The 17,500-nt window shown below is 35.6% G+C and overlaps 2 protein-coding genes across 2 annotated transcripts in view; both read left to right on the top strand.

The window, feature by feature from the left end:
* Window positions 1-17,500, top strand: part of LOC144972078 (uncharacterized) — a 131,441-nt gene that overhangs the window by 91,778 nt on the left and 22,163 nt on the right. The window contains exons 8-9 of the mRNA XM_078913167.1: window positions 7,687-7,807; window positions 14,900-14,991. Of these exons, the coding sequence (XP_078769293.1) occupies window positions 7,687-7,807; window positions 14,900-14,991 (213 nt within the window). The remainder of the gene's footprint in view (window positions 1-7,686; window positions 7,808-14,899; window positions 14,992-17,500) is intronic.
* Window positions 455-3,893, top strand: LOC144971041 (uncharacterized). Its single transcript, XM_078911364.1, has 3 exons — window positions 455-604; window positions 1,478-1,638; window positions 1,992-3,893. The coding sequence occupies exons 1-3, from the start codon at window positions 583-585 to the stop codon at window positions 3,891-3,893; spliced, it is 2,085 nt and encodes a 694-aa protein (XP_078767490.1). The 5' UTR covers window positions 455-582.

Here is a 17,500-nt window from a genome sequence, read left to right as displayed (position 1 = left end):
TACTCTCAAATAATGTGTAAAATGTATGCATTACACTTGGTGTCATTGTAAAGATCATCCTTTTTTCTTTATGATAGGGAAAAAAGAAAATGGTTTTGTTCAATAAGTAATATTAATAGATTTGAATAAAAATGTGTAGAAAACGGTTGGTCGGAATGCTCACGGTCAGTTTTTATGACCTCATCTTTTTCAACCGGATGTCTTGCGAGCGCCGTTTATGAGATCGGGAAATGAATGGTGTTATTTGAAGCAGAATTGAATTCTCTTTCGTTTGGTATATAATTTTATATTGTATAAAATCATATTCCTCTCTAAAAATCGATTTTTTTTGAAGTTTTTGACAAAAAAAATGCCGAAATATGAGAACATTGAAACGAAACTTACATGAAATGAAAAAGTATTCAATTTTCTATTCATGGTAAAAATTCGAAACTATTTTATGGAACAGCGTCCGCAAGCTGGCTATTTAAAAAGAACGACCATGCCCGGCGAAGTCATTCAAACGAAGGAGCCGAGTTGACGTTAGTCGACTCGCGACTAGTTGTAAACAAGGTGTGATTGATTGATTGATTTCATTCAAGAATGGATTCAAAGCTCATTATAGGTAAGTTATATGTTTGAAATCTACTTTCTGATCATTGAAAATATTGCTTTTTTTATATTAGTTAGTTTTTTTTTGTCAAAATCGTAAACGCAGTGTCTTTTAAAATTCTTTCACTTGCGGTATTCCCTCGTATCCAGCAACTGGGAACTTTGTGGCACTTTGTATTTTTTTATGTTATATTTTCCCCTAAACAAATACCAGTAAGACTTTAATCAGTTATCTAATTTTATATGACACCAATCTAAATTTTATTTTAATGAATAATACAGCTGTATTTTGTCATCTTAATACACTAGACTTTTGTGGCGATGAAATCTTGATTTCAAAATGGCGGACACTCAATTCAGGTTTCGGACGAGTCCATTGCGGACAACTTATCGAGATTCACATTAGTTTTGTTTTAGTTCGAATGCGTTCTAAGGTTATTGGTTAAGAAATTATCATTAATTATTATTATTATAGAGGCGTATGTGACTTTACAGCAATAGTAAGCTTTTTTTTAAAAAAATTATGTTATGAAACTTTGCTTTGGATGGGCTCAGACCCCTGTCAATAATTTGGATGTGGACTGATTTGTTTATAAAGTTATATGACTATTGTGATCCTTCAATATAATTTCAGTAGATCAAATATTAATTGTGCGCTACCAGACTGCCTGGTACTTATTATTACTAGCTATTACCATGGCAAATGACTTTTTTTTTTTTCATATTCATGTTGTAATTATTGCCTATTCATCAGATTCAGATTATTGTTTGGTATTTTTTATTTATTGGGGATAATAATAACGTGTATCTATTTCAATGTTTGTGTAAGGAAGATTTTGATTTTAATGATAAAATTAGTAATTTTCATTTTGATATATTTCCTCAGAAGATGATGTTTACCAAGGGTTAAAAAATACCTTTTTGGTATCTGGGAGAGGTAGACGACCAGATTTGCCACCAATAAAAGTGAACCAGAAGTTACTTGTACAGCTTTATTTTTTGAAGCAGGAATCGGAGAACTGCTCATCAAAAAAATCTTGGAAGGAGGTGACTATATTTTTATTTCGTCATTTATATGTAATCACGTTTTTTTCAGAGAAGTTTCCCAAAGCTATTATGTGATCATCCATTGTCAAGAAGTGAGCAAAGTCAAGACAGTTGTTCTCTGACCGCTTTTTTTTATTTTTTTTTTTGCTGGCTAAGATTAAGAGTTTTTGTTACAGGAAGAAATCGGTGAGGATCATATGAAGGGGTATTGGTGCATTTCAGTGCCTAGTGGGATTCACTGTACATATGAGTAAGCATTGCTAACGAGAAAGGTACAGAGTTAGGTAACAATTGACAATGTAAAATTGTGTTGTATTGCCATTGTCTCATCTTTTCAAATAATTTGATTTCAGATTGAAGACTGTCTTCTACGGATATCCCCAGACCTTGCATCACACAGATCACGGATAAGGCATGCAGTGGAGCGTGCTTACCAGAGATTCTGCATGCAACGGCATGATCTGTCGTTCCTGGAATGTGGGGTTGACTTCGACTTTATTTCGGATAAGTTGTCGAGTTTTGGCATCACCCGTGCTTCATTGCCCTTTCCGCCTGCATCTTCACTGGATTTGAAACACATCGATAACGGATTAGTTATTGATATTGAACTTTCCAGGAGGGATATGGGATTAAGTTCAAACACAACGGCTCAATGGGTTTGTCATTTATCTGGACTGAGCATCAATTCTAAACTTTTTTGTGTCCTAAAAAAAACATTCAAAGAGTATGAACGACTCAGGAGCAACAAGACCAAACATCCTGAAAGGCTTCAGCAATTTCTGCTATCAAAATTTTCCCTTTCTTCGTCTCCACAACCACCCTCACATCTACAGCCTTCATCATTGCCATTACAAGAGCACCCTACGCCTCGCCCACCCACCCCACTACGATCTAGTCCAACTCCAACTACTCCAAAGCTGAAAGATGACCAGTTACATTTGATTCAGTCTTTGAATGAAAAACTTCTAATTGTTGAATCTGCACTACGTGATATTCAATCGGAGAAATTTTCTCTACTGGAGGAGGTAAAAGGACTGAAAGAGAAACTTAGTTCAGCTGAGGATAAAGCTTTAGTTACTGTGTCTAAATTAGAAGAAAAGTTTGAAGCTGAATTAAAGAAAAAAGATTTAAAGTTAAAAGAAATTAAAGCTGGGCATGACAAAATTTGTAAAGATTATTGCTCAACTATATCTGTTTTACACAGTGATTTAAATAAGAAAGATTTGTCCTTACAGAAAATGAAGTCAAAAAATAAATACCTTACAGATGAGTTACAGAAAGAGATCATCAGATATGAAAATTTAGAAGCTAATCCATTTGAAATTAAAATTAAAAATTCTAAAAATAATGAATATTCTGATGATGTCAGGAAAGCTGTCATCGCCTTAGTTTGTGAGACAGGTGTCTCAGCTAAAAATGTAAAAAAAGTAATTGATATTGTATCAAGCAATATTTTTCATTATGTATTTTCTGAAAATTTACCTTGTGCTCAAACAGTTTTAAACATGTGTGATGAGGCTTTTGTCCTTTCAAATATGCAAACTGTTGAAAATGTTTTAAAATCTGAAAATGCTACGTTTCATTTTGATGGTACATCAAGAGATCAGAAAAAGATAGTGGGACATCAGTTCACTTTAGATAGTGGGGAAACCTTTTATCTGGGGTTTTTGCCTGTTGCCACTGAAAATTCTGACACTCTTTTGGATATTGCTATGATTGTTATTAGTAATTTAGTTGATTGCTATAAAGATGTGTACTCCATTTCTCCTGATATTATTTTAAGAGAAATTCTTTCTAAAATTACTAGTGTCATGTCTGATAGGGCTGCGCCCAATATTCTTTTTGGTCGTAAATTTACAGATAAACTAAACGCTGAGCTTGGAGATTCCCTTCAGATCAGTTTTTTGCATTGTAATGCACATTTTCTATTAGGAATTAGTTCTGCCTTTGAAAAGACATTGTCAGTTTTTGAACGAAAGTTGATCACTCAGGACGATGAGTATTTAGGAAGGGACAAAGATGGGGCCTTTTCATTTTTTAGCAAAGATTCAGAGTCTGCGACAAATAGAATAATTCGATGTACTTGTAATTTGTTGGGTCCCAGGGGTGACCAGAAAAATGGATGTCGTCCACAGTGGATTACTTTTTGTTCTGATACTCACAATGTTGTTCCATTCCTAGTTTTAAGTCCAACAGGTTTAATTGCTTTTTTGAAGCTGCTGTTTCTATTTTATTCCACCATGACAATTTATTGAATTTTTTCACTTCTGGTATTTTACATGATAACCCAAATTTATTGATTAAGAGTGGTACTCATGACCTTCAAGATTTAAGGTTAATGTCATTGGTTTGTTGTATTGCCCTATTTTGTTTAAAAGTCACTTCGCCTTATTGGTTTCTTGTCAAGAGTAATACAGTGAAGTATACTGATTTTTTTATGTATGTTCAAATGATGCATGACTGTTTTAAGAAATGGGCTGATGATCCCTCTGAATTACTTGATATTTCTTTTACATCTGTTTTTGGAGATGCTCTCCCTTTTTCCAAATCCCCTGCATTTGATATGGTACATAGTCAAATTGACAAATTTAATAATGTTGTAATGATTGATTTGTTAAAAATATTATGCAAAGATGTTTCTTCTGTTACTGAGAGACAGTTGAAAGATTTTTTAAATGATGGTTATTATGCTCATGTCAGTGATGAAATGAAAAGAACATTGAGCCATTGTCCTCTTACAAATTTGGTTGGTGAGAGTGCATTTGGTGATTTCGATTATGACATTAGTAAAAGGAGAAATGCATCACTCCATAATCGGTCCACCATTCATGCTGTCAAACGCAATAAAACAATATCGTTTTTATCTAAAAAGTCTGTTGAAGAGCAAGGGCTCATGTTCAAAGTAGCTAGAAAGCATGGGAAGAAAATGCGAAATGAGAGTAAGATGTTAAAAGATAAAGTAGATAATGATATAAGATTGAAATTTGTAGAGAATCAACAGAAGAAGATTGATAAGCAGATAAAGGATATGGAGAATATTTCCAAGGTTGAACGAGATGTTGAATTACACGGTGGGCCCTGTCGAACAGATAAAGATGTAATTGATTTATTTGACAGGCTTAGAGTTGAAAATTATTCAATGACAAAGATAAAAGATATATTGAAGAGTGAAATACGTTTTCATAAATGTATGTCGGGCGGAAGGAGTTTAAGATTTGGTGATGTTGATTTTATGTTGGATGCTTTAAAGTCTTTTTTAAAATCAAATTCTGTTTCTGGTGACATTGAGAACCCATCAAAGAAGCGAAGAGTTATATAGCCTGATTGAGTTTAATTTCTTTTTCAAGCATTAATGATTTAATGTGCATTTTTTTTTGTTGTGATTTCCGGTTTCGGATTATTTTTCTCTCTCAATTTTCATAGCTTAGTCTGAAGCTGCTGAAGTTATCTAATTTATTTTACTAAGGAGATCATACTATTTCTGAATTGTACGTTATTCATGCTGTACGTATGAAGTGTTTTATTTGTATATCCTGACATTTTGCATATTTGTGAGTTTTTTTATTAGGTGAAATTTTTGTGATTTCATTATTTCAGTCTTGCTTCATGTTCTTTAATGACCAATGTGTGGCTTGCATACTTTGGCTATTTACATTTTGTCATTGTATGGATAATGAACTTTAATTTGATGTATCACATGAATATGTACATGTTTTTATTATTTTTTAATGAATTTTTTAAAATCGTTCAAATTGCTCTTTTTTACCTCCCTTGTCGTTTTATGTGAAATTGGCTTCGGAGCCATTTTCAAGACCTTTTAAAAGTAAAATAAAGTTCTTTAATATGCTTGGAAAAAAATAGGCGTGTTCCCTGTGTTGCTGTCTGTCTGTCTAGCAAGTTTTAGGTATGTGGTTTGATTACTTTTCATTTTACAATAGCGCAAAGTTGACACCGGAGCAAGTTGCGCGAAGGCGCATATTTTTCGAATCTTCAATATTGCGTAAATTCCTTAATAATTGAGTTAGAGGGCTCATTTTGGTATCAAACTTCTTAGAAAATTGAGTACTATGTGATGAAACATAGACTTTTTGGTTTTTTCTTAACTCAAAATTTGGTTTGGTGTACCTAATAGTAACTTAGTAACTGGTTCTAAACTATCGGAACAATGGCGGACGCCCTTATGAAATACTTCTCCGAGGAGCATAAAAGTGTATCCAGAGGAGAAAAACATTATAAATCTGACCATGTTTTTACTTTTATACATTCTGCCTGATCACATGACATGTGAAAAAGTTCTAACCAGCATGAAGAACAGAAAGTACAGATTTTCTTTGTTTAGAACCAAGCTGCTCGTTGCTAGGCGGACGTGACATCAGATTATTGAATCCTATTACTCGTACGAGATCAATCAAACGAAAAGAATAGAAAAGATGCGTCAGAAATTAATACAAAGCGTGCGTGGCCAAAATTGGCCAAACAAAGAATCGCGTATCTATTAGAGTTTTTTTTTTTTTAAAGTTGTTGTTTTTGCCTTTGTTTAGTCGAATGTTTTTAAAAAAAATTAAACCGATGAGTTTTTCAAGGGGATGTGAGTGTTTTGCCAGGTGAGATCCTATGGCCATTTAGAAGTCGACATCTGGCCACGATGAACTCTGGCCATCAGGCCGCCCTGGCTAGTAATATGGCTTTGGAGAATTATACGACAATAAATAATGTAGTGTTAAAATTTGTAAAGCTCTTTGGTCATTAAAATGTCTAATGCCATTTAACACTTGAAGGAAAAATTTAAAAATAACAGGGAATAAAAGCGGTTACGTTACAAAAACGATTGATTATAGATAGTAATATTTTTTGTTTAAAAGACAACAAAAATATTTCACTTTTTTCCGTGTTCAATTTTATTTTGGAAGAACAGAAGGATTTTGAACTGAAGATCATGATACGGAATTAAAAGTTGAGACAATGTATTCAGCGAATCCGAAATCATTCTGCTAGGATCAGTCAAAGAAAAAGGGCAAGAGATCATATTACACTCATGTTATTGTCACTTCACTGGCTACCTGCTGTTGAATTAAGACTCAAATACACAATTGCTGTTCTTCGCATTACATGTGTCAACAAAACTGCTCCTTCATACTTATGCAACCTTATTTCATTGTAGTCTCCTTCCAGAACTTTAAGATCTAGTGATCACATTTCCGATTAACTGTTCCCCAAAAAAAGGCTCAAAAAGTTTTCTGATAGGTCTTTTCTAATGCTGCCCCTTCTATTTGGAACTCTCTCCACGCGCCGCAAATTGAGCTGGGGCTAGGTGACTTGCTCAAGGCCACACAGAGCAGAGGCGGGTGATCGAACTCGGTACCTTTCGGGTACGAAGCAAAGACCGTACCGCTGAGCCATGCCATCCCTCTTGATTGACATGTTCTGATAAGTTGAATGTCATTTTTAATTTTTGATTTGACTACATTTTGGCATGGGGTAACAAAATTACCCACGACGTACGGATAGGGATCGGTTTTTTTTGTGCGGCTATGTGGTCTAGTGGTATGACACTCGCTTTCGGATCGGAAGTTCCTGGGTTCAAGCCGCGCTCGGCGCATAGTTGAGTCCTTGGAAAAGTCTCTTTACTCACATTCTCTCACCGTACCCAGGCGTTAAATGAGTACTTGACCGTTATCAGCGTCGACTCTGTCGAAAAAATGTAATATCGCCTAACAGGCGTCATGTCTCGTTCTAAATGTTACTTTTGGTTAGGGATCCCCTGTAAAGCGCTTTGAGCACGTTTATTGGTCATTGCGCTATATAAAAGCTCACGTTTTTTTTGTTTTTAACATTTTATTTTATTTTACCATAATATAATAATGTAGCTACGGAATATCAAAATTACCCCCGACGTCTGATTTAGGGGTAATAATAACACGACGTACGATTAGGGGTAATCAACCGATATTTAAAGTAGAAATTTTCTATCTAGTCTATTGCAATTGAATTTGTTATCTTTCTTTTTTGTTTATTTTTTCTTTACTGCAATATTATTATTTCATTTAGGATTTGTGCGAGGACGAATGGCGAAGATCATCTCTAGAGATCGAATGTCTCCGAGGTGATGGGATGATGTTTATGGCACCGATCGGCAGTAACTGCAACCCGTTTCTCAAAGAGGGAGATAGTAAGCATATTAATAATAATGATGATGATGATGCTGATAATGGTGATGATGATGATGATGATATTGATGATGATGACACAGCCGTTTACTGCTTTCACTTTAGTTCGACAGGTAAATTTTGCCGGACGCTGGTTTATAACAGATGGCGAGTCACGGCCTGTACCGAAAGGAAGACTGAGCAATTTTTCCTATTTTGATGATTTTTTTCTCAAGTTCAAAGTAATGTAGTAAAGATGCTATTAGATGTAGCAATAATATATTTTAGAGTCATAACTAGTGATTTACATACTTTTATTTGATATAATTTTAGTAGATCATTTGGGATTAGATTTTATAGGAAATAACCATAAAAATGGGTCAGAAATTTTAATTACTTCAAACGATATAATCAAAAATTACATAGTTATCTGAGTTTATACAAATAAATGAGAAATACTGCAATAATCATCAATATTCACAGAGTAAAAATATATAATCAAAGTCGTTTTGTAATGAAGCATTGTTGAGATATCGGCTCACCTGTACAGCCATATCCTTTTTTGACAGCAATAAAAAAAATGCGTGATCACCGAATTGTAGGGGTTTGTTGATCACATGATCAATAATAGCAATTGACAATTCTTTGGAAAAGATATGTTATACACATTCCTTTGACGTTTGTATAGATCTGAACTATATAATAATAATAATAATAATAATAATAATATAATAATAATAATAATAATAATAATAATGATGATAATGATCATTTTCATGAAAATAATATAGTGGCTATCACCTAAACGCCTGCTAATTTAGGAAAAACGCAATAATTTCTCTTTAAAATAGCTGTCGAAATGCCCGTTTAAAAAAAAATGGAATTCGCCTATATGTCCCCCTGACAGAAAGGAATTAAAAATAGAAAGAAAGAAAGAATAAAGAATTTTACTGAATCATTACACAAGAACGCCTCGAAAATTGGACTGAAAATAAATTTCGATAAGACTGTGTACATAAGGGTGAATCCAAAACATGACAGTGAAATTAGGATAGATGAACATATAATTGAAGAGGTAACAGAGTTCTCCTACCTCGGATCCAAAACAGACGACGGAAATGCAGAACACGATATCAAGCACAGAATTCAAAAGGCAAACCAGGCTTTCGGCATGCTGAAAAACTTTTGGAAATCAAAGCAAATAATGAGAAAGACAAAGCTGAAAATATACAAGAGCAATGTTTTAAGTGTACTGCTTTATGGAAGTGAAAGCTGGAAAATGACATCCTCCTTAATACAGAAACTAGAAGCCTTTCAGAACAAGTGTTTAAAAAGAATTTTTAATTTATTTTGGCCTACAAAAATAAGAACAGTTGATCTATTAAAGAAAGCTGACTGCACTAGCATTGATAGCCAAATAAAAAGAAGAAGATGGCGTTGGCTGGGTCATGTGGCCAGAATGGAAAAAGGGTCACTTCCCAAGACAGCCTTGTACTGGACAGCAGATGGGAAGAGAAAGCGGGGAAGACCCAAAGAAACCTGGCGAAGGACGATGGAGAAAGAATTAAAGGAAGCAGGCCTGTCCTGGAATACAGCCACCGCAAAAGCAGCCGATCGCAAAAAATGGAGATGTCTGGTGGATGCCCTATGTGCCTCAAGGCCCGAAGAGGATTAAGTAAGTAAGTACTCCACGCTCTCCGGCACTTTCCTTCTATGTCCCTCAAACTGCTTTCTTTCCATGGAGCGTCCAATCAGCTTTTTACAATTGCCCATTTCCAATTGGCTGCTGAATAAGGACAATTCTAATTTCAATTATCCACCAGTCGGTCATCAGCAAAGTCAAGAAAGCTCCTCCTACTCAAATCACACATACCCACGAATATGATAGGCCTTGTAGACCAGTCACTGGTCTTTGATGTTACACAACCATCCGCCAGCTTTGATCACATCGCTTTTGATGATGTCACTCAATATCTATCTTCTTCTCTCAACCCCGTTGACTGTACCACGAGTCAACATAAAAGAATATCGCGATGAGGTGCGAATCGTGAAGGTGGAATGACGTAGCTGTGTTAAAGTTATAGGTTCAAAGTTCAGTTGTCAGAGAGAACTGATGAGAGATCAAACTGAGGTGGTAAAATGAAAATTATTTCGTGGTAAAACGTTGCATAAATTAGTTTTATGTACACCAACACACACACACACACGCACACACACTTACTCTCTCTCTCTCTCTCTCTCTCTCTCTCTCTCTCTCTCTCTCTCTCTCTCTCTCTCTCTCTCTCCTCTCTCTCCAGTGCTGCGACAAAAAAAAAAAAGGACGCCGACCAGACAGCTAATACTATTTAAAATGGAAATTTGTTGAAAATGGTCTGCTTATTGATCAACCGAAGCATCGTGGATAACAGAAATGATCATTGTGAATCAGTTGAAACACGTGATATCGATGTAATACTAAGACTAGTAATAATCATATAATATCAGTGTATTTATCTTACTCTTGATCACCACTGTAATAATAACAATATTATTATTATTATCAATAATAATAATAATAAATAATAATAATAATAATAATAATAATAATAATAATAATAATAGTAATAATAATAATAATAATAATAATAATAATAATAATAATAATAATATAAAATAATAATAATAAATAATATCCATTTTTTGACAATAAAAAATCGTGATAAACGCATTGAAAAGGACGGGAAAGGGGGGGGGGTGGGAGAGGATTAATGATCAGATAATCAAAATGAACTGTTATTTCAAAATAAATTGACAATCATAGGTAAAAATAAGTTATAAATATTCCTCTGAACTTTGTATAGATCTTAACACATTTTTATACTTTATATTAACATACGTAAAACCTCACGATTATTTTAAGGGGTAGCTGATTGTTACATGTCATAGAAACAGCATCTAATTAATCAACCAACGTTCTGTTTTCTTTTTTTCACCGGTGGAACTTCACTTGCTAATTCTGGAGTAGTTTGCATGAAATGTTTTTCAACCACATATCTCATTTGAGCCCTTTCACAGCTTATTCGGCAGAGTCCATTTGCATTGAGACAATGCTTGTTTTCAGTATGACCATTCATCTGAGTAAAGAAAAAAAAATCATTAGTTATTATTGATATTGATGATGATGATGATGATGATGATGATGATGATGATGGTGAGGATGATGATGATGATGATGATGGTGATGATGATGATGATGATGATAATAATAATAATCAGAAGAAGAATTGTAATAATAAGAGTTGTAATAATATTATTGATTGTTAGTAATAATACGATAGTGATCGCCTAGATGCCTGCTAATAATAATAACGTAATAATTTTCCTATAGTTCTAAATGCCCGTTATTCAAAATGGAATCCGCCTATATACCCACTCTGAAATATTTTTTGCAAAAATAAGATAGAGAAAGAAGTTTACTGTAGCATTTGCGGCCAAAAAAGTTGATTTATCACCGGCACCGGTCTGCGAGAGTCTTACTTGACACCTAGACAACGCCCCAAATTACGTTCAATTCATTTCAAATTTACTCCATCTCTCCAGCAATTTCATCCCATGACATCCAAACTGATTTCTCTCCATGGAGCGCCAATCAGATGTTTACAATTACCCATTTCCAACTGGCTGCTGAAAAAGACAATTATAATATCAATCGTCCACCAGTCGGTCATCGGCAAAGTCAAATAAGCCCCTCCCACTCAAATCACATATCCCCTCGAATGTTCGGCCTTGTAGCGCAGTCCACCGGGCTTTTGATGTTACACAATCATCCGCCACCTTTGATTACATCGCTTTTTGATGATGTCATAATATATCTATCTACCCGCTTTTCTCGATGTAGAAGAATATCGAGGGAAGGTGCGAATCGTGAAGACGAAATGGCAAATCGGTGTGAAAGTTATAGGTTCAAAGTTCAATGCAATAAAAATCGTTCCGTGATAAAATGTGCGTACATGAGTTTTATACACACACACACACACACACACACACACACACGCTCTCTCTCTCTCTCTCTCTCTCTCTCTCTCTCTCTCTCTCTCTCTCTCTCTCTCTCTCTCTCTCTCTCGAGTGGGTGTGTGTACTACTACTACTACTACTACTACTACTACTACTACTACTACTACTACTACTACTACTACTACTACTACTACTACTACTAACACTACAACTACTACTACTACTACTACTACTATTACTACTACGATTACTACTATTACTGCGCTATCATCATCAACATCATCATCATCATCACCATAAAACAACAAAAACAACAACAACAACAACGTTATCATCACACTTGGACTCGTGTTCTTATGTCTCTGGAGTTTGTCTGAATACGGGACTATTTTGTTAGCCAACAAAGAATTAGACAAGGTGTGTTTACACATTCATTGTGCAAAAACCGGTCATTACAAATCGGTGAAATAAATGCTATATTAAAAGTAGATTATTACTCTTATATTTAATATCATGTGTTAGGGTAACAAAACTCAGATAACATTAATTTGAATTTTTTAAACAATTAAAAATATTTTTCAGGTTAATTTTAAATAGAAAAATATACATTTTTTCAAGAAAGAATAAAGTATACTCACCATTTCTTGATATCAATGAAAATAATTGCGTCTTGAAGATGAAAATGTGGCCGTTATATCCATATAAAATAGAAAAATATAGAAGAAGTGTATGGTCAGCAATTGCAGTGTAAAAATGAACAATTTTACGAAATCTGTCCTATAGCCTGACTGACAATGAAATCCAAGCGGTGCATTCTACCGGCAGGGATAAATATTGGCCAGTTCTCACGTTCTGGACATCTGTTATGACGTAACCACACGGTGGTCTCCCCGTCATCGACGGTGGGTCGTCCCCATTGGGGGTGAGGCGGTAGAAAACTAAAGTGAAAGATTTCTAGTGTAATAAACGGCTGTGATGATGATGATGATGATAATGATGATGATGATGATGATGATGATGATGATGATGATGATGATGATGATGATGATAATAATAATAATAATAATAATAATAATAATAATAATAATAATAATAATAATAATTATAACTTTTACCTTTACAAAAAATGCTGTTAATAATTTTACATACTTTGTATTCTGTAATAGATTTAAAACAATGAGTTTATCACAAAGGATCCCAAGCTGCATGTACATTTGTGTGGCTATGTGGTTCAGTGATCTGGCACTGGCTTTTGGATAGGAAGGCCCAGGGTTCGAGTCGCGCTCTGACCGTCGCATAGTTGAGTCCTTGGAATAGGCTTTTTAATCAAATTCTCTCACAGTACTCGGGTGTAAAATGACTATCTGGCCGTTAACCGCGTTGTCTCTGAAAAAATTGTAATATCGCCTAACGGGCGTCATGTACCGTCCTTCATGTTAAATGTTGCTGTTAGCTAGGGACACTTTTCAAAGCGCTTTGAAAGGATATTGCGCTACATAAAAGCTCTAGTTATTTTTTTTAGATATTAAAGGCTTGATCACACAATTTGTTATGGGCTCATTGTTGTAATGGAAATATTCTGAAACCAACGCAATATTGTGTCCATTACAACACCATTAAATCAAACCCATGATTGTGCGGCTATGTGGTCTAGTGGTATGACACTCGCTTTCGGATCGGAAGGTCCTGGGTTCGATCCTCGCTCGGCGCATAGTTGAGTCCTTGGCGTAGGCTCTTTACTCACATTCTCTCACCGTACTCAGGTGTAAAATGAGTACCTGACCGTTAACAGCGTTGTCTCTGTCCGAATAAATTGTAACATCGCCTAACAGGCGTCATGTACGGTCCTACATGTTAAATGTTGCTGTTGGCCAGGGACACCTTGTAAAGCGCTTTGAGCACATTTAGTGGATATTGCGCTATATAAAAAAGCTAAAAAAATGCTCAATGATTGCGTTCGGTTATCAGACCTGCTGTTATGTGCACGTTGATCCCTACAATTTAATTTTGCCATGTACTTCAATGTTCCTATCAAACTACTGCTGGGAGTTATATGACAGTCCGCACGACGCTCTGTTGTAAAACGTTTGTGCTGAAAGGACCTAAAGTTGAGCTTGTATATAGCGCAGTATCCACTAAATGTGCTCAAAGCGCTTTCTTGGTGTCCCTGACCAACAGCAACACTTAACATGTAGGACGAAACATGACGATAATATTACATTTTTTTTCGGACAAAGACAACGCTGTTAACGGCCAGGTACTCATTTTACACCTGAGTAGGGTGAGAGAATGTGAGTAAAGAGTCTTTTCCAAGGACTCAACTATGCGCCGAGCGAGATTCGAACCCAAGACATTCCGATCCGAAAGCGAGTGTCATTCCACGAGACCACATAGCCTAAATGTTTGATTAGCGTCTTAAAACAAGACAGGCTTAGTCCATGACCTTCATTAAAATGCTGACTAGGACACGCTTTTTTCATCTATAAATCATATAACTTTAAATATTGATGGTGAAAAACCTCAAAGCAAGATCAAATAATGAATTTTATTATGAGTACATTTACATTTAAAAAAAAAATTGAATTAGATACAAATTAAAGGTAATTTTTTGACCGAACGAGAAGATTATTGGTGTATCTGGAAAATATTTCATGTTTGCAATTAAAACAATGAAAAAATATAGATTATACTTGTGAATTTATTCTCCGACCATCTGAATTTTTGTAAATATTTTTATATAAACTATTGATGCAATAAACTAGTCAATCATCGTTGTGTTAACCTCATTACGCCGAAATAGGCGTTAATTTACAGCTCTTACAGATCAGTTCACTGACATACTCTGGAAAAAACACGTATTTCATAAATTTGACCAGAAAACGTGGCCTTCAAACATCGACCGATTTAAATGATCATCATCTTGGCAAAAACCCTCAAACCTGCGACGTCGCAGGTTTGATGGTTTTTGCCAAGATGAGGATTATTTAAATCGGTCGATGTTTGAAGGTCACGTTTTCTGGTCAAATTATTAAATACGTGTCTTTCCAGACTAAGCAGTTTACTGCGGTGTGAAACAGTAATGTTCTATTTGATTTAGTACTTTTCCATCTTATCTTCATCAGATAAAAAGCTGTTATGCTGGGCAGGGTGGGAGAGTGAAGACTTCGTTTTCATGATTGCCTCTGAGGAAGGGAGAGAACCGACCTACTGTTTGGTAAGAGCACAGAATTCATCATTTAAACCCCTTGGTCCAACATTATATTCTGTGTACAAGGAAAAGAATGTCAATTTTTTAAACTATAACTATAGGCTGTGTTTTACTTATTTACGAGTCTGGTAATTCAAACTGTTGTAATGGAAATACTCTCAAACCAATGAAAACTGTAGTTAAAGAAAGCTCATAAGTTAATTTGGCTGTCAGGCCTGCAAAATATGTAAACAGAAAATTGAGCTTTTATATAGCGCAATATCCACTAAATGTGCTCAAAGCGCTTTACAAGGGGTCCCTGGCCAACAGCAACATTTAACATTTAGGACGGGGCCTGTTTGGTGATGTTACAATTTTTGTCGGACAGAGACAACGCTGTTAACGGCCAGGTACTCATTTTACTCCTGAGTACGGTGAGAGAATGCGAGTAAAGAGCCTTCTCCAAGGACTCAACTATGCACCAAGCGAGGCTCGAACTCAGGACCCAGGACCCCAGCGAATGTCATACCACTAGACCACATAGCTGCACGTTGATTGAGGCGCATGTTGAGGACGAATCAAATGATTATATCTCAGTATTGGAAATATTTCCATTTACTACCTCCTTATTTTTTTGCATCCGTTTCTTATAATTTTATGGTTTTTGTAATAAAATAACATAGCCACATGGATGAATAAAGTTAATATATCTATTCATTTATATGCGGCTATGTGGTCTTGTGCTATGGCACTCGCTTTCGAATTGGAAGGTCCTGGGTTCGAGCCTCGCTGGGTACATAGTTGAGTCCTTTAAAAAAAAAGCTCTTTACTCACATTCTCTCGTTGTACTCAGGTGTACAATGAGTACCTGGCCGTCACCAGTGTTGTCTCTGTCAGAAAAATTATATAAATATTATCGCCTAACAGGCGTTATATCTGGTTCTACATATTACGTGTTGCTGTTTGTCAGTGCCCCTTTGTAAAGTGCTTTGAACACGTTTAGTTGTAATTAATTTGAATTTTGTATTTTTAAAAATCAAACGTTACTACTTGCTATTTGCCAATTGATTTCTTACATCTCGTCATCTGAGAATAGAATAATATATGCTTGTCATTGTGAAAATATTTGGGTGTTCCCGTTAGCTCAGTTAGTAGAGCACTTGCTTCACAAGCAAAGGGACTGAGATCGATTCCGGGTGAAGTCGAGATTTTCCCCCACCTCCCCATCCAGCAGTGATTGGGTAGCGAGGCCTGTTTGATCTGGCGGAGAGTAGTTTGCAATAGACTAGCGTCATAACCAAAGGGTAGCAAGCAATTGTTATTGTCCATTTCACAAAAGAAACCGGAATAAATTCCGATTCCATTGGTCTAGTGGCTCGGAAGGACTACTTACTGTTACTTTATTGTGAAAATTTTCAGCCGTTTCTTTTTTTTTCTCTCATTCATCCTACCTTAGTGATCGAACTGCTAGAGGTGAAGTACAAGGAACAAAAGTAAACAAGCTACAATCCGACATGCGTGCAACAAGGTTGTGTCCCATTACCAACTCCTTTCCTTAAATTTATGAATGACATCAAAAGGTAAACACTTCAATGTACGCAGATGACCTGGCACTACTGAGCTCTGAAAAAAATCTTGGAGTGGCATGAGAAATACTGCAAATTTTGTTAGAACGTCTAGAGCGACGGACTAAAAAGTGGCACATGAATATCAATGCTAAAAAACAATATATATCATCTCCCAAAACACAAACAATGAAATTAAAGATCGAAGATCATATTCTCACAAATGGCCAGTCACCAAAATATCTTGGAGTGCATTTTGATACCAAATTCGCATGGAAAAACCAGATTAATGAATGCCAGAAAAAAAGTTCCAGAATCACGAACAACCTTTCTGGCACCAGCTGGGGAGCAAACATGAACATACAACTACAAACATACCCAGGATATGTCATATCAACCCTAGAATATGTATGGCAGCATGGGGGAACATGATCATGCTCAAGTGCACACGGAAAAAGTTCAAAATCAAAACCTTCGAAGAATCACAGGTGGAATTAAATCCACACCTATTGTACATATGGACACCCTGTGCGGCCTAGAGTTTTTACGGAACGAAATAATCATAAAATAATTAAACAATTTAGTAAGATGAAAGCCTACCCTACACAACCACTCCACAAACACACCAAATCTAAAACTAGAAAAAGAATGAAAATAATAAGCGCCATTGAAACAGCGAGTAAATTAGAAAAGGAAAACGACATGAATGACATACACATTGAAGAAATTGAGCCATCATTTTGCCCACCCTGGAACAGAAACAAAAGTTCAGATATTATCACTATATATAAGGAACCAGAAGATAAACCATACTTGGAAACTGTAATACGGCATATTGTGGACAATTACCCAAAAAGAAGACTGTTAGAATATACACGGACGGATCAGCAACGGCAGACACCAAAAATAATGGCACTGGGATATTCATTGAACGGTCAGATGGTAAAACACAAGAACTTTCCCAAGTAAAT

The sequence above is a fragment of the Berghia stephanieae genome, chromosome 4, assembly GCF_034508935.2.
Source record: "Berghia stephanieae isolate SIO BIC M18660-M18661 chromosome 4, UCSD_Bste_1.3, whole genome shotgun sequence".
NCBI classification, from domain to species: domain Eukaryota; kingdom Metazoa; phylum Mollusca; class Gastropoda; order Nudibranchia; family Aeolidiidae; genus Berghia; species Berghia stephanieae.
Note: the sequence above shows the minus strand (reverse complement) of the source record. Positions and strands in the feature narration are given on the sequence as shown.